Source organism: Notolepis coatsorum (assembly GCF_963971535.1).
Source record: "Notolepis coatsorum genome assembly, contig: SCAFFOLD_2671, whole genome shotgun sequence".
Lineage (NCBI taxonomy): Eukaryota > Metazoa > Chordata > Actinopteri > Aulopiformes > Paralepididae > Notolepis > Notolepis coatsorum.
In genome coordinates, this window is record NW_028173435.1 from 766 (window position 1) to 21,925 (window position 21,160).

General features: G+C 49.4%; 1 protein-coding gene across 1 annotated transcript; it reads left to right on the plus strand.

Moving 5' to 3' along the window:
* Positions 1–406: 406 nt before the first annotated feature.
* LOC311247789 (uncharacterized protein) lies at positions 407–21,154 on the plus strand (the record flags this gene model as incomplete). Its single annotated transcript, XM_084338788.1, is given in 13 exon segments — positions 407–591; positions 593–635; positions 638–1,120; positions 1,123–1,193; positions 1,196–3,968; positions 10,423–10,626; positions 12,758–12,924; positions 14,324–14,401; positions 15,099–15,156; positions 15,510–15,652; positions 15,778–15,924; positions 20,247–20,390; positions 21,038–21,154. Coding segments are annotated over 13 exon segments (4,464 nt in total), but the record flags the coding sequence as incomplete, so codon positions are not given.
* Between the last annotated feature and the right edge of the window lie 6 nt (positions 21,155–21,160).

Here is a 21,160-nt window from a genome sequence, read left to right on the forward strand (position 1 = left end):
TCCCCTCCCACCCTCCTCGTCCTCTCCCTCCCTCCCTCCCTCCCTCCTCTCCCTCCCCTCCCTCCCTCCTCGTCTCCCTCCCCTCCCTCCCTCCCTCCCTCCCTCCCTCCCCCTCCCTCCCTCCCTCCCTCCCTCCTCCTCTCCCTCCCCCGTCTCCCTCCTCGTCCTCTCTCCCTCCCTCTCTCCCTCCCTCCTCGTCCTCTCTCCCTCCCTCTCTCCCTCCCTCCTTGTCCTCTCTCTCCCTCCCTCCCTCTCTCCCTCCCTCTCTCCCTCCCTCCCTCATCCTCTCTCCAGACGTTTCCCTCCGGGCGTGTGGTCCGGGTCCTCAGTATGAGAACTCCCACTGGGGAGCTTCACCGCCAATCAACGCCCGATCATCCAGCTGGGACCAAGTGATCACCAACGGCAGCGACACCGACACCTGGCCGTCCGGCAACCGCGGTAGTGACCCGAGCCGCCCGGCGCCCTCAGGAAGGATGCCCCTCGGGCTGGGCTGACTCTAACCCAGACACCGCCGCTATCGCTACAACCACCGGCAGCAGTAGCAGCAGCTCCATGAGTATGGCCACAGGGGCCGCAGGCCAGCAGGCCCCACTACTCCTCTCTCAAGGCCAACACCAGCATGATGACCGGCCCCGGGGCGGCAGCGCTATAGGCGGCAGCAGAGGGTGGTCATCCGACGGGAAGCAGGACGGTATGAATGGAGGAGGCCGTGTCGGGGCGCCCAATAGCTGGGGCGGCTCTCCCAACTTTAACTTGAACCTCAACCCCAACGCCAACCCCTCGGCCTGGCCGGTCCTTGGCCACGAGGGCGGGGGAGGCGGCGGCATGGGCTCCTCCAACGGGGTGTCCAACTCTTCACCCCTCCCGCCCGGCATGAACGGAAAAATGGGCAACGGCATTCTGGGAGGAGGGGATTCTTCAGGCGGAGGAGGTTGGGGCGGAGTGATGAGCCCCGACGGCAGCGATCAGCAGCACCCTTCGGCCAGCGTGTCCTTCAGCATGGAGCCGGCCGGCCTGAACACCGACGGACCAAACCACGCCAAGCAGCAGCAAGCTCAGGAGCCCATGAGTCCCATCCACGGGCTGCCCGGCTGGGGCGGCCAGTCTCCCACGGAGTCCTCCAGCTCAACGGGGACGCCGCGGGCGGCTCGGTGTGGGGGAGCGGAGACGCCAACAAGGCCGCCGCCGATTCTCAAAGGACTCCGGCTGGGACTCGACTCCCTCTGGAGGAGGCCTCTCGGCCTGGGGTCGCCAAGGCAGCGGGGGTGGCAGTAGTGGTAGCGGCGGCTGGGGCGGCGATTGGGGGAAATCCTCGGCAGGGGGAGACGGGTCCAAAGGCTGGGACTCGGCCGACGCCGGCAGCTCTGGTTCAGGCCAGGAGCAGCAGCAGCAGCAGCAGCCGAGCTCCTGGGGCCAGAAGCCCGCCGCGACCCCGGCCAGCGAGGGCAGCGGGGACAGCAGCGACGGCCGCGCTCATCAGATGGAGAGGTCCTCCAGCATGGACGTCCCCCCCGCGCTGCCCCGCCCGGACATGGACCCCAGGGTGCTGTGCAACACGGGCTGGGGGCAGACGCCGGTCCGCCAGCACACCGTCTGGGAAATGGAGGAAGCCAGCTCGGACGGCGGGAAGAGCGACACCGTCTCCGACAACTGGGGGAGTTCCAGCTCCAACAGCGGACCCTCGTCTACCAACGGAAGTACCGTCGACCCCAACCTGGGCTCCAGCCAAAGGCCCGGGTCTGGGGGGAAGAGCGATGGCCCTAGCCCTGGTGGACAGTCGTCCTCTGGCTGGGGAGCCGGGTCTGGGGGGAAGAGCGATGGTCCTAGCCCTGGCGGACAGTCGTCCTCTGGCTGGGGAGCCGGGTCTGGGGGGAAGAGCGATGGCCCTAGCCCTGGTGGACAGTCGTCCTCTGGCTGGGGAGCCGGGTCTGGGGGGAAGAGCGATGGCCCTAGCCCTGGTGGACAGTCGTCCTCTGGCTGGGGAGCCGGGTCTGGGGGGAAGAGCGATGGCCCTAGCCCTGGTGGACAGTCGTCCTCTGGCTGGGGAGCCGGGTCTGGGGGGAAGAACGATGGCCCTAGCCCTGGCGGACAGTCGTCCTCTGGCTGGGGAGCCGGGTCTGGGGGGAAGAGCGATGGCCCTAGCCCTGGCGGACAGTCGTCCTCTGGCTGGGGAGCCGGGTCTGGGGGGAAGAGCGATGGCCCTAGCCCTGGCGGACAGTCGGGCTGGGGAGCCCCTCCGCCCCAGGCGGTCCAGCCCAGCTCTGGTTGGGGGGACCCTCCACAGCCACTAAGCAAGGCCCCCAATGGCACCACAAGCAGCTGGGGGGAACCCATGTCTACCAATGGCCCCAAGAATGGAGGCACTCCGTCCTATGGCTCAGAGAACAAGTCTCCTCACTGGGATGATGGTTCAGCCAAGAGCCAGCCCGTGAGCTGGGGAGAAGGGCCCAAGACCTCCCACAGCGGGGGTTCCAACGGCAGCGGGGGGTCCAATGGCTCCAACACAGGAGAGTGGGGTGAGCCGGAAGTCAAGAAGAACGGCACTTCCACCGGCATGTGGGAAGGAGAGGGAAGGCACGGAGGAGGGCACGGAGGAGGGAACGGAGGAGGGCACGGTGGAGGGAACGGTGGAGGGAGCGGTGGAGGGAACGGTGGAGGGAACGGTGGAGGGAACGGTGGAGGGAACGGTGGAGGGAACGGAGGAGGGAACGGTGGAGGGAACGGAGGAGGGAACGGAGGAGGGCACGGAGGAGGGCACGGTGGAGGGAACGGTGGAGGGAACGGTGGAGGGAACGGAGGAGGGAACGGAGGAGGGCACGGAGGAGGGCACGGTGGAGGGAACGGTGGAGGGAATGGTGGAGGGCACCGTGGAGGGAGCGGGGGAGGGCACGGAGGAGGGCACGGACACGGAGGAGGGAATGGAGGAGGGCACGGAGGAGGGCACGGACACGGAGGAGGGCACGGAGGAGGGAATGGAGGAGGGCACGGAGGAGGGAATGGTGGAGGGCACGGACACGGAGGAGGGCACGGACACGGAGGAGGGAATGGAGGAGGGAATGGAGGAGGGCACGGTGGAGGGAACGGACACGGAGGAGGGAACGGAGGAGGGAACGGAGGAGGGAACGGAGGAGGGAACGGAGGAGGGAACGGAGGAGGGAGCGGTGGAGGGAACGGAGGAGGGAATGGTGGAGGGAATGGTGGATGGAAGGACAGCCCCAGAGGAGGAAATGGAGGGGGAGGCTGGGGGAAGACTGCCCCTGCTGTGAGCGGTAACAGCTGGGGGGAGACCCCGCCACGAACCAATGGCCCAGCACAAGGAGGCTGGGGTTCCTCCAAACCACAGGAAAGCAGCAGCGGCAGCGCAGGGGAAGGCAGCGGCAGCGCAGGGGGAGGCAGCACAGGGGAAGGCAGCGGCAGCGCAGGGGGAGGCCGCATGGGCTCCTGGGGAGGCCCCAGCTCTGTGAAGCAGAACAGCTCCGGGTGGAGCGGCGGTGGAGGAGGCGGTGGAAGCGGTGGAAGCGGCGGAGGAAGTGGAGGAAGTGGAGGAAGCGGAGGCGGCAAGCAGGACCAGGGGACGGAATCCACTGGCTGGGAAGAGCCCTCCCCTCCATCCATCCGCCGTAAGATGGAGATTGACGATGGCACGTCCACCTGGGGAGACCCCACCGCCTACAACAAGACCAACATGTGGGACCGCAAGAACCCCGATGGACACCAAGGCAATGGCCATGGCCCCCCGCCCAATAAGAACGGCGGAATGACGATGCCCAACAACAACAATCACTCCGTCGGCCCTGGTAACAACAATCACCACCACAACCACTCCCACCACATGCACCACCACCCGCATCACGGCCAGCCCCCGGCACACCCACAGCAGCACCATGGCAACAACAATGGGTCACCTACAGCAGCCCCGCACCAGGGTGGTGGCCCGCAGAGCAGACCCCCCCTCGCCAACCCAGGTGAGACACCCGAGACGACCAGGATGAGGTCACTGATGTGAAAAGCTTTCAAGTGCAATTTTGCTGTTTTGCTTTCATTTATTTTCCTTGACTTGAAAGTCTATACAATCCTTAATGTGCTTAGAAGGTTTCTCCGCTCAATGGCCTACAAAACCCATTTAAGGTTTGTCACACTATGTAACAATGCATGGTTGTCGACATGACTTTGAGGCAGATATTCATAACACCCCACAAATCTGACTTTGTTGTGGTATAGGATTTTCAGCTAAACGTTAGTAATCCACTAGATGAGGAATGGTGTTAGAGACTCAGTTTTCACTATGGATTCTGTATGATAATACCACAAAGCAAGCTATTAACGCACCCGGATTATTCTTCAATATAATTCTGTCATTATGATTATTAACCAGATACTGTCGGACATGGTGTGAGGATCTCAATAGCCCTAGATGGATAATGAATACTCGGTAACAGGCTCTAGTTAACACTGCAGCCAGTTCAAACAAGCGACAGCAAAGACAAAAGGCCATCCATATAGACATAGCAAAGCCTTGACATTATATACTGGCCCTCCTCTGCTCTCATCATAATATGACTTTGAATGAGACCAGTGCCCCCTGCTGTTTTGACTGTGTGCTGCACCAGCTTAACTAATGAACAGCTACTTACATACACACACACACACACACACCGCAGTCTCCTTCGCATCAGCCAAGGAAAAGAGGAATTGGAGATGCAGTGAGAGGTTGCTGAGTTCGAGAGAGAGAGAGAGAGAGAGAGAGATAGAGAGACACACACACACACACAGGGTGCAGGCCAGCAGTTTGGCTGCACACATCGCATCTCCAGTGCCTGGCAGGCCAGACTGCGTCTATGCTTTTACCAACCGGTTCGTGTTTCCTGGTTCCCGTTTTGCGCTCTGATTGGCCACTGACCTACGCTAGTACGCCCCCCTCACTATGAGCGTAGAGAGAGAAATAATGCGTGGACGTTGTGGACAGCGACTCCTACAGGTCGGTTGGGTGACGCCTGCACAGCAGAGACAGGAAGTATCGGGGGCAGCGTGAGCCTCCCACGCGTTACTCCTCGCCACTGAAAGTCCGCACACCATACAGGTTTCACCATACATGCTTCAGAAAGCACTACAGCACACAGGCTTCAGAAAACACTACAGCACACCATACAGGTTTCACCACACAGGCTTCAGAAAGCACTACAGCACACAGGCTTCAGAAAGCACTACAGCACACAGGCTTCAGAAAGCACTACAGCACACAGGCTTCAGAAAACACTACAGCACACCATACAGGTTTCACCACACAGGCTTCAGAAAGCACTACAGCACACAGGCTTCAGAAAGCACTACAGCACACAGGCTTCAGAAAGCACTACAGCACACAGGCTTCAGAAAGCACTACAGCACACAGGCTTCAGAAAGCACTACAGCACACAGGCTTCAGAAAGCACTACAGCACACAGGCTTCAGAAAGCACTACAGCACACAGGCTTCAGAAAGCACTACAGCACACAGGCTTCAGAAAGCACTACAGCACACAAGTTTAATTGAACGTGGAGCATTTGTGTAGGGATATAATTAGGTAGTGCGTTGATTTGTTATGAAGTGGTTCAGGATGAGAGAGATGGTTAATGAAAACACTGAAAACAAGATAAAAGGTGTCTTGCACGCACATGTACTGTAGGTGCGGCTGGGTAGCGTAGAGGTCTAAGCACTCGCCTACCACTGCAGAGACTCTTCTCCCAGTGAAACTCCTCGCTCCTCGGGTGAAGAGCGGATGGCGACTCCACATGTATCGGAGGAGGCATGTGATCGTCTACACCCTCCCCAGACCGACAGTAGGGCAATGCACACAATGACCAAGAAGGGAATTGGCATAATGACTAAATTTGGATGGGAGAAAAAGATGGAAAGAAAAAAATATCTCATGTACTGTATTAGAGCTACTAAGACTAATCGAGCTGGATGTATGAGTTTATTTGTCGTACCCTCTTTAACAGGTTCAGCGCCAGAGGTCGCTGTGGGCGTATGGCCGTGTGTGCCAGCGCTTTGTTCAATGGGGATAAATGCCGGTGTTTGCAGTACTAAAACTATATTAAATATTATAGCTATGGATCTAATAACATAGTCGATTGTCATTGAGTTTCTTCCGGTCAAGATGCAAAAAATATACTTTTTTCATCCATATATTTCCGTTTTATACCGTGGTGAATATGAGTATAGTTTTAGAGTAATTCTGTGTAATCCCAGGAAACGCAGCCAAACAGCGTTTTACTGCATTTCATTAAAAATCGTGCCATTCCTCGCCTGGATCAATAATCAATCTGAAATCAACGCTAGATTATCGGTATTATGTTTCATCATGCATGAAAGGGGGGGGGCGGGGGGTTTCTATGCTTCGATCGCCACCAACGGAATACGTTACACAGTACATTACAGACACGCTCTGATCGCAGGGAAAGAATTATCGGATCCCCCATAAGAGCGAACCTGTAGGGTTAGCAAAACATTATTACTTATTACCCAACATCCGATTAGTACCACACACCAGGGAAAACAGAAACAACAACAACCTCTACTTTGACAGGCCGCTCCGCCGATACCGTCCTGTCAACAGGAGACAACAAACTGGAAACTTCCTGGGAAAACAAATAAAGCACAAAAAATCAGCTCATCGCGCTTAACAAGACAGCACACAGGGAAACAAAAATCAGCACATTGCCCTGGCACCATCACAGCGCCCATCTCCTTTCAAAATGGCGTCACAAAAATAACATGGTCAGGATCCAAAATGGTGGCAGTAAAAATAACATGATCAGGATCCAAAATGGTGGCAGTAAAAATAACATCAACAGGACCCAAAATGGTGTCACTCAAATCAGAACTTTGGTAATGGCCGGAACACTAATTCCCCCTCCTCACAGGCCACTGGCCGCTGCCATTTGTGCCAACCAGCTTGAGGAAACATTGTGCTGAGTAGTGATCAATGCTTGACGTCCCAGTGGCAATGGTACGTCAGCAACCTCGGGAATTACCAGCTCCCCCTGAACGCTACTTACAGCAACCTTTTCCATCTCGCCAATAGATGCCCCCCTGTCCTCAGCGATAGCCTCGTCACCGACAGAGTCACTCAACGTCAAAGCCTGAGTTCGCTTCCTCTCCTGTGCCTTGGTGACAACACAAGTAGAAAAAACATTGGGGTGATTATTAATCAATTCATCACAACACAAGTCAGTCAATGGAGCGCTTTCAACCTCCAACACAGGGATCACACTCTCCCCAGCGATATCGTTCCCCATGATAAAATCAACCCCCACACCTTTTGGTTTCTGGGCTGACCCATTTTTCTCCTGTCGCTTCCTCAGCGTATGACATCTTTTTACCACATGGCCCGTCTTTTTACAATAATTACACACCACCGGTCTCTTAGACGGCGGTGAGCGTGGCTGGAACGCTGACTCACGAGGAGTGAATGAGCCACCTTCACCACATACATTAGGACGTACAGAAACACGTTTGCGTGACCATTCAAACTCATCTGCCGAAATCGCAGCCTGTCGGAGTGTTGACACCCCCTGCCCATGTAAATAGAGCACAGTTTGGACTGGCAGGGTGGCTTTGAACTGCTCCATAAGTACCAATTCACTCAATGATGCAAAGTCTTTTACCTTACACGCAGAACACCACCGATCAAAATTAAGTCTCTCCTCCTGGGAGAAATCAACATGGGTTTGGGAAGGAGACTTACGGCGGTTGCGAAAATGCTGCCTGTATGCTTCCGGTACCAATTCGTACACACGCAAGACAGCGCTTTTCACACACTCATAGTTTAAGCCGTCATCAAATGACAACGCGGCATGCGCTTCTTGTGCCTTCCCTGTGAGCCTGCATCGCAACATAACTGCCCACATGCCCACTGGCCAACACAGAGCCTGCGCGATGCGTTCAAACGTAGAAAAGAACACCTCCACTCTAGACTCATGAAAGGGAGGAACCAAGGACATATGCTGGCTAATATCAAAGGGTGCCTGGGAGTCGGAAAGTACTGGAGAGGAAGTGGTGCTACGTTTAGCGTCACCACACTCCAACTCCAGTTTCCTCATCGCCAATTGAAATTCCCTATCAGCCACCTCCTTTCTCTCCAGCCTGTCTCTCTCCTCCTTTCTCTCCAGCCTGTCTCTCTCTCTGTCTCTCTCCTCCTTGTCTCTCACCTCCTTCCTCTCTTCCCAGTCTCTCTCCTCCTTTCTCTCTTCTCTATCCTCCCTGCGCAAAGCCGCCCTCTCCTCTAGACAGGCTAAACGCAGCTCAGCGCTCAGTGCGCTCAACTCACCAGCAGAAGTAGTAGAACCATGGTCTGAACCTAGTGCAGAGTCAAAACTCTCAGGATCCGACACACCAACATCCTGATCACAAACCTCCATAGCTCTACTCATGAAAAAAATCTATACTCTGCACTCTGCACTCTGCACTCTGCACTCTGTACTCTGCACTCTGCACTCTGCACTCTGTACTCTGTATACAGTATACAGTTTATGAAAGAAAGTATACTGCCGTAGCAACACACAATACTACCCACAATACTACAACAAATCAGACTTCAATAAGCCCCACAAAATAGCCACTCACCTATAGTACTCAATAATGTCCCTGTGCAACACTCAACAGCCACATTATGCAGTATGACAACCTGACCAATTCGATTTAATATCCACATCTAACATTCATGAAAACAATAAATGTCGGTTCTAATCACCTAACTAGGATCACACTGGGTAACACTAACTACCCCGTCTAAACTACTTCCCTAGCGGAATGAGGACTACACATATCTTCAGTCGCTTACCGATTTCATTGCGCACTCCACCGGAATAGACGACGCGTGCCCCCCTCCCTCTAACCAAAGCAGGTGATCCACCCTTTACCTATGTGGAAAAAAATAGAATGGTTAAGAGCATAACTTACAACAATGGTTTACAACAGTCAAGTGTGCAGCACGGAAAAATGGATATATAATAATATAACTTACCAAATGAAAAAAACGCAACCTACCTGACACGCTCCAATCGACAAGTCCACATGTCACATAACAACAAGGAACTATACAATTGTGCAAACTAACGAGCCCCCATGTCACGTACAAAGGTCTAACGACCGCACAGAATAGTAGCTGGAGCAGGCTGTACGTGAACAGAAACAGCCTCTCTCAGTAAATGCTTTAAAAATAGTCCCGGGCAGGTAGGTAATAATAAACACAAGACGTTGTTCCAAAAATAGTAAATTATATTTATTATCCTGTGGCAGGAATTCAAACCTCCACTTGATATATGAATATGTAGCAAAGGGAAAAAACAACCCACAAACAATTAACAAACAGGGAGAAGGGTAAGGGGAGAACAAACAAGGTAAGTATAATAATAAAGTAAACTAGATAAGCGCCCACAGACACTCACCAACCAGCCAGAGGTTGGTACTGGGAAAACCCCCAGCAAAGGTACCAAAGGTACAATTCCACACTCAGTGGGATTAGGCCTAAAGCCAACAAGAGAATACTTACTCCAATGGAGGAGTGGCGCAGAGGCCAACAATATCTATATACATATACTAGTACTTTAGTCCACCCGAAGCAGTAGATAAGCACAGTATCAATTCCACCACAGTGGCAAACAATGGCAACCTCACTCTTCTCTGGTCACTGGCAATTGACAGAATGAGGCGCCCAGACGTGTGTGTGCTGTCAGGTATTTGTCTACCCGCCCCTCTCGAGGTGATTGCCATCAGCTGTCATTCATTAGGCAATCAGCACTCTTCAGTGTCACCTGACAGGGAGAGAAAGAGACAGCATTAGCTCTCATGTTCACACACACACACATCACATACAAAACACAACACATTAAATATACTAACCTGATGTTCAGAAGGTGTCATAAATACAGTAATAATGGTAATGACCAACCCACGTACCCAGGTACGTCACGATCGCGATCGTGTTTCCAACGTAATCCAGCATTGAACATGAACGGGGGGGGGGGGTGACCCTCATCGATGCATCCGTTATAACCGCTTGTCTTGCCCGAGTATTTAGACCCCGCACGCACGCCGCAGCTCGGCCCAGACACCAAGCCACATCGTTTCAAATGGAGTGCAATAGTGGCCGCAAGGCGTTAGACGGCGGTATTGGACGTTTGCGATGTCAGACCCATTCCCAATGATAACATCAGGCTGGATGGATGAATTATGAAGGGAAATATCAAATAAAAGAAATAACGATGAAAACCCGACTTTTCTCTGGTTTGGCGCCCAACGTTAGGCGAGTTAACCCGGGTCTGGCGTCCAATGTGTTAATGTGAAACGGAGTAGCTTGGAAATCTGATATCAATCTCCTACGTGTCTCTTCCACTGCTCTCTCTCTCTCTTCCACTGCTCTCTTCTCCCTCTCAGGTTGGGGGGAGCTTCCCAGCACCCAGCCCAAATCTGAGCCGGCCTGGGGGGAGCCGGCTGCCCCGTCCTCGGCCGTGGACAACGGCACCTCGGCCTGGGGCAAGTCCTCTGGTGGTGTCCCCCCATGGGCAGATGGAGGCCACGAGCCCTCCGGACCCTACGGCAGGCCCAACGGACCCCCAGGCCCTGCACCCTGCAAGACGGGTAACACCCACAGTCTTATATGAAAGCTAAAAACCAAATCGGGAATTATCTCAGGGGAATCGATGTAGCCTGGTCAAAAATAATAGAATAAGAATGATCTTTATTGTTGTTATACTTCCAGGTACGACGAAATATTGCATTGGCTTCTCTCAATAAAAACAAGCGATAAAAACAAACGACAGACTGTACCAAAGAAATTGTGTCAAAGAAGCAGCAGCAGCTGAAAACAACTGTTCAATAAATTAAGAGCAGTGCAAATAAATAAGGTGCTCCCCTCTTTGGTAAAGAGCAGTGTATTAGTAAGAAGCGAGTACTTCATCAATAAAGTGAATAAGGCAGGAATATGGTCGGTGCTGTTGAAGCAGCTATCAGACGACGAGGGAATTCCTTCCATCCCTGGCCAAGTAATTGTTTTGCTATAATGTGTGCATAAGCCCAGCTCACGGCAGAATGACGTTGAATCAGGTTTGATTTCATATGTTGCGTGCTGCACTGCATACAACCATGCTACTACCAGTGTTGCGTACACATTGAAACCATGGAAAACCATAGTGAGGTGTCCACCTCCACTTCAGCTTTCTATTGTGCTGTTGCCGGCTCGCTTGGGGATTCGACACTCGATATGGGTCCGACTGGACCACGCCTGCAAGCCACGGCCCAGAGGCTAAATACCAGTGTGTACAAATATGTCAACAAGTACAGGAAGTTCCTTCAGACATTTTTCCATCTGTTTTGATTTTAAAAGCTTTTGTAGTTCTGCTGGAGGTGTTGCTGGGATTAAAGCAATTCCACGCTTCACTTGGTCTTTTTTTTTTTTGCTGTTGGTCTGAATTGTCTCCGTGGAGAAAGGCTTTGAAGGAATGGAGGGTGTCAAATGGCAACACTGGCCCCATGTGGTAAGACTGAGAATGTCACTGCTTGGTTTCCAAGACTAAAGGTGGGAACCTAAAATCGATCACATCACTACTTCTGTTCAGTCCTCATAAGAGTTGACTTATAGTTTCATTAGTGTGTCCCAGGATTAAGTTAAATCACTAATTTTTGCATCTCGGACTTAAGGGGTTTTGCTGGCACTAAAAATATTGTATGGCTACAATGTGGTGGATACATTTTTCAGACTGATTGAGTTGATTAACACTTTGATTGCCTAAGGCTAAATTCATGATATACCATCCCTTGCCAGCTCTATTTGTCTATGGAAAAGTTCCCCTTCTTTGCAGGGCTATAACTTTTTAAATTCTATTGCTAAATTGCCATTATTAGGGCCCATTCAAGGTCCTATATGTATTGTTCATTGTGTAGCAACGTTAAACTTTTTCATTCACATATTCATAGTAAAATATGGTCTAAAGTATAAGTATGTTTTCATCTCTTTCTGCAGCTTTCTCCAGAACGTGATTTATAGCCCCAAATGCATTATATTGATGATGAAATACAGTTTGGTAGGAATCTGTGCGAGATCAAAAATTTCAATTGGACGTACTTCTAGAAGTTTCTACGTATCATCTGATGATGACCGGATGGGCGGGGGATCGTTTATAATTCCGTGGGCAGCGTTATATCATTCATCTAGTGTGGGTGATATGATCATCAGAGCAGTTTATATCGAACACGTTCAAAAATAACGCTGAATCTTACCGTATCTTCCTCGCGCCGTTGGACGATGAGCGTGGAACTGAAATATTCCTATTATGGGATGTAGAAATACGCGATCTATTTCCAGGTTGTATAATAGTATATACGTCCAAATCATGTTGTTTATCGAGTTATTGGCAACGGATCGCTATGTATTGTGTCGAGATCGAGTCCCGGGACCTATAGAGAGTGCCCGGAAGTAATATGGACGATCAGCACTTCAACCACATAACTTCCTGTTTGGCGCTTCTGCCGATCGGCCACCAGATGGCACTCTTGAACCGCTAGAGGTTTGAGAGGAGCTCAGAACTGTGTGTGAAGGCTGCGGATGGAAAATATGATTCCGATCACAGATTTTTGAAATATTGATATTAAAGACGAGTTACGGCGTCCTCGGCAACTTGAGCATGGCGGGGAAGGACGCCTAAACACGTTTTCGGCACTTAAAGTGTTAAGTTTGATTTCTTTTTCACAAAATGTTTCTCTTATCTCTCAGGCCCTAAACCTATGCAAGACAGCTGGGGGGGCGGAGGGGAGGAGATGGGCATGTCGACTAACCAATGGGACGCTGACGACGGCGACATGTGGAGCAGCCCCACCTCCCAGGAGAGCAGCTCTTCCTGTAACTCATGGAGCAATGGACCCAAGAAGATCCCAAGCAAGGTCAGACAGGAGACACCTTACCACTGGTACACCATTACCAAGCAAGGTCAGACAGGAGACACCTTACCACTGGTACACCATTACCAAGCAAGGTCAGACAGCAGACACCTTACCACTGGTACACCATTACCAAGCAAGGTCAAGACACCTTACCACTGGTACACCATTACCAAGCAAGGTCAGACACCTTACCACTGGTACACCATTACCAAGCAAGGTCAGACACCTTACCACTGGTACACCATTACCAAGCAAGGTCAGACACCTTACCACTGGTACACCATTACCAAGCAAGGTCAGACAGCAGACACCTTACCACTGGTACACCATTACCAAGCAAGGTCAGACACCTTACCACTGGTACACCATTACCAAGCAAGGTCAGACACCTTACCACTGGTACACCATTACCAAGCAAGGTCAGACAGCAGACACCTTACCACTGGTACACCATTACCAAGCAAGGTCAGACAGCAGACACCTTACCACTGGTACACCATTACCAAGCAAGGTCAGACAGCAGACACCTTACCACTGGTACACCATTACCAAGCAAGGTCAGACAGCAGACACCTTACCACTGGTACACCATTACCAAGCAAGGTCAGACAGCAGACACCTTACCACTGGTACACCATTACCAAGCAAGGTCAGACACCTTACCACTGGTACACCATTACCAAGCAAGGTCAGACACCTTACCACTGGTACACCATTACCAAGCAAGGTCAGACAGCAGACACCTTACCACTGGTACACCATTACCAAGCAAGGTCAGACAGCAGACACCTTACCACTGGTACACCATTACACCAATAGATTACACTCTTTGCATTATGGGGTAGATAGACCATTGATTACATGAAACATGGGGGCAGCCATACTTAACCCTTTCACTGCCACACGACAACGGGTTAACCCTTTCACTACCACACTACAGAAGGTTAACCCTTTCACTACCACACTACAGACGGTTAACCCATTTTAGGGAGAGACTCCAGGGACATTCTGGATGAAAGCGATTGTACGGAGATGGTCATCAGACGTGGCATAGTTTCATCCACAGTCCCTGGAGACTGCCAAAATCAAACTGAGTGCACATCCCAAATCGTCGTCATTATTTACAAACAGTACAAGGGTCTATTTGTACTTGGTCAGCAAAAATGGTATTGGTTCACCTTTTCTATCTTTCCTGTAAAACCTACTGGCACATATACTGAGTTTATTCAACAGCACTTCTAGAGTTTGGCTGTAGCCACACACACACATTCCTCAGTTCAGGTTGGCTCAGTCCAGTCTTAATTGAAATGAAGGCTAATGAATGTGGACCACCTAGAAACGGGCACTAGTTGGCTAAACTAGAATTTTCTGTACTTCTGTGTGTTGTATGTGTGTACAGGGGAAGATGGGCAACAAGCCAGATGAGACCTGGATAATGAACCGTCTCATCAAACAGCTGACTGACATGGGTTTCCCGGTAGGTGAAAGATACACTGACTATGGTTTATTTGTATTAAGATATTTTAATGTGTAAGGCTGAGACCACTTATCGATTTATCGATAACTGCGTGAAATCGATAAGTGCCGTCACTTATCGATTTTTTTGCATGTGTAAAAAAATATATAATAATAAAGTTTAAAATACTTTTTTCTTAAAAAAGAAAAAACAAATCATTTAACGCTAGTTCGTGTGTGTGTGTGTCACATGCACTCACTGTAGTTTTAGTTGTCCCACGACAGCGAGTCGTGCTGAGCCCGCTGCCAGTAGCGATCAGGAAGATGCCGTCTGAAGTGTGGCAACATCTCGAGTAATAAAATAACTTAAAAAATATGAATACAAAATAAAAATTATAATAAATATTTATCGATAATTTTGTCCCGATTTATAGATTCTTCCAAATGGCATATCGTCTCAGCCTTATTAATGTATTACACTTGATAATAGTAATAGGACCTCTCTTGTGGTATTCTGAGGCTCTGTGTCAAATATCCGTCATCATGACTGATTTGCGTTGCATTTTACCCAAGGCCACCAAGCCGTCTCTGTTTTCAGCTGACTTAACCAGATCGAAATGTCATGGACTTAATGTTGTATTTTAATGACATTTGAACACCTCCGGTAGCTTGAGTTTTTAAGTTGGTTATCATGCTGTTGTCCCCATGCTCTGTTACAGAGAGATCCCGCTGAGGAGGCCCTGAAGAGCAACAACATGAACCTGGACCAGGCCATGAGTATGTTCCACTGACGTGTGTGTGTGTGTGTGTGTGTGTTTGGGAGGGGGGTTCTGGAAGGGTTAAAATAATCCCCAAATTATTCTTGAGAAATTGGCATCCACAGGATGGTTACAAAGCTACAATATGTAATGGATAGGATGGGTACAAAGTTACAATATGTAATGGATAGAATGGGTACAAAGTTACAGTATGCAAAAACATAAAAGAAACACAAAGACCGCTTATCACCAATAGATGTCGCCAAAAATAAAGATGACCACTTTAAAGTTAAGCTCTCTGACTGACATTGAGAAAGTGTTATGGATGCCTCCCTGTACCAATCCCAGTGTGTCCGTCCTGCCTTCTCCCAGGCGCCCTCTTGGAGAAGAAGACTGAGCTGGATAAGAGGGGTATGGGCATGTCCGACTACAGCAACGGCATGAACAAGCCCCAGGTGTGCCGCCCCCCTGCCCTCTCCAAAGACTGCTCGGACCGCAGCCCCTTCCTCGATAAGGTACCACCCTGACCCACTGACCCAGTCGCCACACCTCATCCACACCTGGTGGAGCCAAGTGTAGCAGAGAGAGGGTTCAACTTTATTTCTAACATTATTTCTTTCTCGCTCTCTCATTGGTCCAGGATGGTATGCTCTCGGATGACTCCTCCCCCTCACCGTTTCTGCCTTCCCCCGGCCTGAAGCTGCCCCTGGTCAACAGCAGTCTGCCTGGCCAGGGCCTGGGGCAGGGCAACCCGGGGCTGGCCATGCAAAACTTGAACAACAGACAGGTAACGAGCGCTCTCACTCTCGCACATGACTGGCTGCACTTCTGTAGCGTTTTTTTTTTAGTACTAGTACCACTCAACTTTTTCACTGCAGTGTTGTGAAATGAATGTAGGGAGAGGCTGGTGCAAACACAAAACACCCTCACTTGTAAAACAGAGTACTTTTAAGAGTACAATCGTAAACCAGTAGAGTACATTTAAGAGTACAATCGTAAACCAGTAGAGTACTTTTTAGTGTACAGTTGTAAACCACTCAAATAAATAAATATATACATGAATGCACTTGAACACACACACACACATACAAATAAATACATATATACATGAATGCACTTGAATACACACACACACATACAAATAAATAAATATATACATGAATGCACTTGCATACACACAAACAAATAAATAAATATATACTAGGGATGTTCGATATTGGCTTTTTTACCTATACCGATATTGTCCAACTCTTAATTTCCGATACCGATATATGCAGGGTCCCCCCCCCCCCCCCCCCCCCCCAAAACGGAATAATTTCAGGTAATTAACATTACATATCTCTTGTCGTGGAATTAACACAACATTATGCATACTTTTGACAATAAAAAATATCAGAATGTGTTCTGACTTGCCTGCCTGGGTAAATAAAGGTTAAATAAAAAAATTTAAATTAAAACCGATACCGATCATTTCCGATATCACATTTTAATGCCAATATCGGTAGGCCGATAATATCGGACATCCCTAATATATACTGTACATGAATGCACTTGAATACACACACATACAGGGGGTGGAATCTACAGCAGGCTTATATGGTACTGAAGAAAAAGAAGAAAAATATATATTTAATATATTCGTCATCCCCCCCCCCCCCACACACACACCCACACACTCTTACCCCCCCCCCCCCCCCCCCCCCCCCCCGAGCCTCCGCTGTTCTACCTCACTCTAGTGTTTTTGTGTGTGTACGACCTTGCCTGAAGTGCCCATTGAAACTGGATCGTAGAGTTCTATCAAATATCCCCCCCCCCCCCGAGGAGCAGCCTCGGCCCAGAAAACCCACAGACTGTCCTTGAAACCTGAACAAAGGCGCTGTAACAGGGCCTGTCATCATAGGAACTCCTAGTGTAACCCTGGCTTTTTAACAAGAATCCACAGTGTAACCCCAAGCTGCCTGTCACTGGCTTTATAACAAGAATCCACAGTGTGACCCCAAGCTGCCTGTCACTGGCTTTATAACAAGAATCCACAGTGTGACCCCAGGCTGCCTGTCACTGGCTTTATAACAAGAATCCACAGTGTGACCCCAAGCTGCCTGTCACTGGCTTTATAACAAGAATCCACAGTGTGACCCCAGGCTGCCTGTCACTGGCTTTATAACAAGAATCCACAGTGTGACCCCAAGCTGCCTGTCACTGGCTTTATAACAAGAATCCACAGTGTAACCCCAAGCTGCCTGTCATTGGCTTTATAACAAGAATCCACAGTGTAACCCCAGGCTGCCTGTCACTGGCTTTATAACAAGAATCCACAGTGTAACCCCAGGCTGCCTGTCACTGGCTTTATAACAAGAATCCACAGTGTGTAACCCCAAGCTGCCTGTCACTGGCTTTATAACAAGAATCCACAGTGTAACCCCAGGCTGCCTGTCACTGGCTTTATAACAAGAATCCACAGTGTAACCCCAGGCTGCCTGTCACTGGCTTAACTTTATAACAAGAATCCACAGTGTGTAACCCCAAGCTGCCTGTCACAGTTTGCCAAAAAAACGAGATCATATTTTACCGTTTCACCGTGTTATTTACATGTTCAGGGTCTTTTAGTTTACAATACATATTTACTATACAAAGACGTATCATGAAGCGGCTGGGTGGCGCAGCGGACATTGCGCTTGTCACCAACACAAGAGACACCGGGTTCGAATCCGGCTCTCGGCGTTGCCTCCGGCTTGAGCCGGCCGTCATACTGGCTCAATTGGCAGAGTCAGCGGGTGGAAGTCGATGGGTGGTAATCTGGACGTTGTGGACAGCGACTCCTACAGGTCGGTTGGGGGACGCCTGCACAGCAGAGACAGGAAATGGCGGGGGTAGTGTGAGCCTCCCACACGTTACACCTCGCCAATGAGAGTCCGCGCTTGCAGTTGAAAAGATGTGACAGGCTGCCTCCTCGTGTACCGGAGGGGACACGTGATGCAAGGCTTCTATCCTCCCTACAACCGACCAGTGGGGGGCATATGCGAGCAACGTTTAAGACGGGAGGGGAGAATTGGAAACAGCAAATTGGGATGGGAGAAAAATAAGGAGAAAAAGTGGATAAAAAAAATTAAATACGTATCATGGAGGCTTATGTTCAGTTCACAGTGCCTCAAAAACATTTAGTTTTACTTTTGACTTATGAAGATGTAAGCCAATATTATTCGAATTATTTCCAATTTTTGGAAATAGGGCTAAAGATTTTCCTGGTCGACCAATAGTCAGTTCATTAAGTCGACTGGTTGTCGCACGTTTATGATTATAATAAGAAATAATTATCATTATTAAATATGTATTTCTTTTTTGGGGCATCAGAAAATTGTTTGGGTTCCAGGGCTGAGAAATAATGTTATAAGTAACATTGCTACATTACAGATAAATACAAACCCGTAATGATGAGCCTTTAAAATATAATTTTTACAAGTGCACAGCATGCATTAAGTGAGTCGCCTGTTAACGACACCACCAAACTCTACGTCAGAGAGAGAGAGAAATGTACATTAGGTTAAACATGCAAGCTAATTTAGCTTCCCCAGTTCCCACGAACACTTGGATAACTTACGCCTAATGGCATATTGACCATATATTTATCTAGGCTATTTAACGTTAGAGCGGCCATGCTAAGTGGCAAACGTTAGGCAATTGGATTCCATGGTTAAGTCCTATTATTCACGGAGCAATCATTCTTACATCTCGTTTGTTTCTGTGACGTTGAGCAGCTGGTCTCCGGTGCCGTGACGGTCTCAGAATGTAGCGCCCCCCGCAGTAGCCTTGTGTGTAGAACAGGGGTCGGCAACGCAGACACGAGTGCCACCATTGGCACGCCGCACGTATCAAAAATGTTGCTGGTGTTAACATGGTTTCTGGAGTAACGTTAGCTTAGCGTTTGAGGTCCATGTTGTATTATTCCGTTTTCCAAATGAAATATTTTGGTTTTCAGGTACTGCAATCAGTCTGCGACATATCCGTGGCGAGGGAATATTTAATCCAAGTCTAATAATAATAATAACCGCGGGGACCAGCTGTGTAACGTGAACATCTGTCCCCGACTGACTGACTGCTGTGCTGCTGACCTGAGTCAGTGTCACCACCCACTTCCTGTGTCCGTCATTTCAAATTAAAGGTCCTCTAGCTTTTCCTACACAGTCCAGCCATACTGACCTACAGTATACTTTGACAAGGCGCAGCTCCCGATTTGGAATATTTTTCTCTCCCTGCGACCAAACGATTATGAAAACGTGGTCTATTTGAGGGGCAGGCCTCGTTTTTTCCCTACGAGTTAATCTTTCCTCTCAAAATCCACTCAACTTGCTGCACATCCTCACCAAAATATCGTATAATAATAAATTATTATAATAATATATATTAACACATTGTGCGCCATCGATGTCAAATAATTGGGATCTTTTTCCTCCAGTCTCATCGGCGAACGGTAAAAGGACACTAACGTTATTTTCAGCCCGATTGTCCATCTCTTTGTTTTGCAATCAGTCTGATCAATATATCAACCCATACTAAATAAAGCCGTTACTGACGATCAAGGAATTATAAACGACCCCCCCCCCCCTTTCCTTCACGCATGATGAAGCATAATGTATACCGATCATATACATTTGAATTTTTTAATATAGCGTGTATAGGAAAGAAACGCCAATCGATAATCTATCATATGCATCAAGGCCTATAACCAGCGTTTTTGGAATTACAGCAGAAAAGCTTAAAAACATACTTATATTCTCGACGCTAGTAACACAACAATGTATGAATGAAAAAATATAACGTTCCCACATCCGGAACGATAGATAATCGATGTTGAATGGGCCATAGTAATGCAGATATAGCTATAATATTTAAAAAGTTATAGCCCTGCAAAGAAGGTAAACATCTCCATAGGCTCACAGCGCTGGCAGACTGGGTATAATGATGGGCACAATGCCCGGCGCCCAATGTGTTAATGCTCAGATATACTGTGCACTCAAGATTTGGTCCATTTTGCGAAAAGAAAAGCTAGACCTTTGATTGTGTGTGTGTGCGCGTGCGTGTGTGTGTGCGTGCGTGCGTGTGTGTGTGTAGATGCCGAGTGGAATGTTTGGCGGTAGCGGAGCAGCACAAGTCCGGGCCATGCAGCAGCAGCAGCCTCCCCAGCCACCAGTGCCAGCTCTCAGCTCCTCCCAGCCTAGTCTACGCGCTCAAGTGCCTCAGTTTCTCTCCCCTCAGGTACACGACACACACTAAACAAACCACACACACGAATACACAAACACATTAGGGCCTGACCAATGCTGGAATTTCTTCTTAACCCTTTCACTACCACACTACCAACCGTGTGTAGTGTGATAGTAAAGGGTTAACCTTCTGTAGTGTGGTAGTGAAAGGGTCAACCTGTTGCCATGTGGCAGTGAAAGGGTTAACCTTATGTACTGTTGCAGTGAAAGGGTTAACCATTTGGTAGTGTGGCAGTGAAAGGGTTCAACTTGATCACATCTGCCTCTTAATTTAATACTTAAAAAAAAATTATGACATTTTCTTATATTGCGCGAGGAATGAGGAACGCCACTGATTTTCTACATTAAAATATGCTTTTGAACATTCTGCTTATGACCACGAAGGTGAGACGTTTGCATATTTTTATCAAACCGCTTTCAAAAGGAAACGTGTGATGACAGAAATGTCTGGTGAAATGTCCTCTTGATTCTCTTTCTCTCTCTCTCTCTCTCTCTCTCTCTCTCTCTCTCTCTCTCTCTCTCTCTCTCTCCCCCTCCTCCTCCTCTCTCGGCCTTCATTCTACTGCCTTGTCTTCCCCGCCTGCTCTAGTAAAGGTGTGGTGCTGACGAGTGTCCCCTCTGCCTCCTTCTCTCCTCCAGGTTCAAGCACAGCTCTTGCAGTTTGCAGCAAAAAACATTGGTCTGAACCCTGCACTTTTAACCTCACCAATAAACCCTCAACAGATGACCCTGTTGTACCAACTTCAGCAACTGCAAATGGTG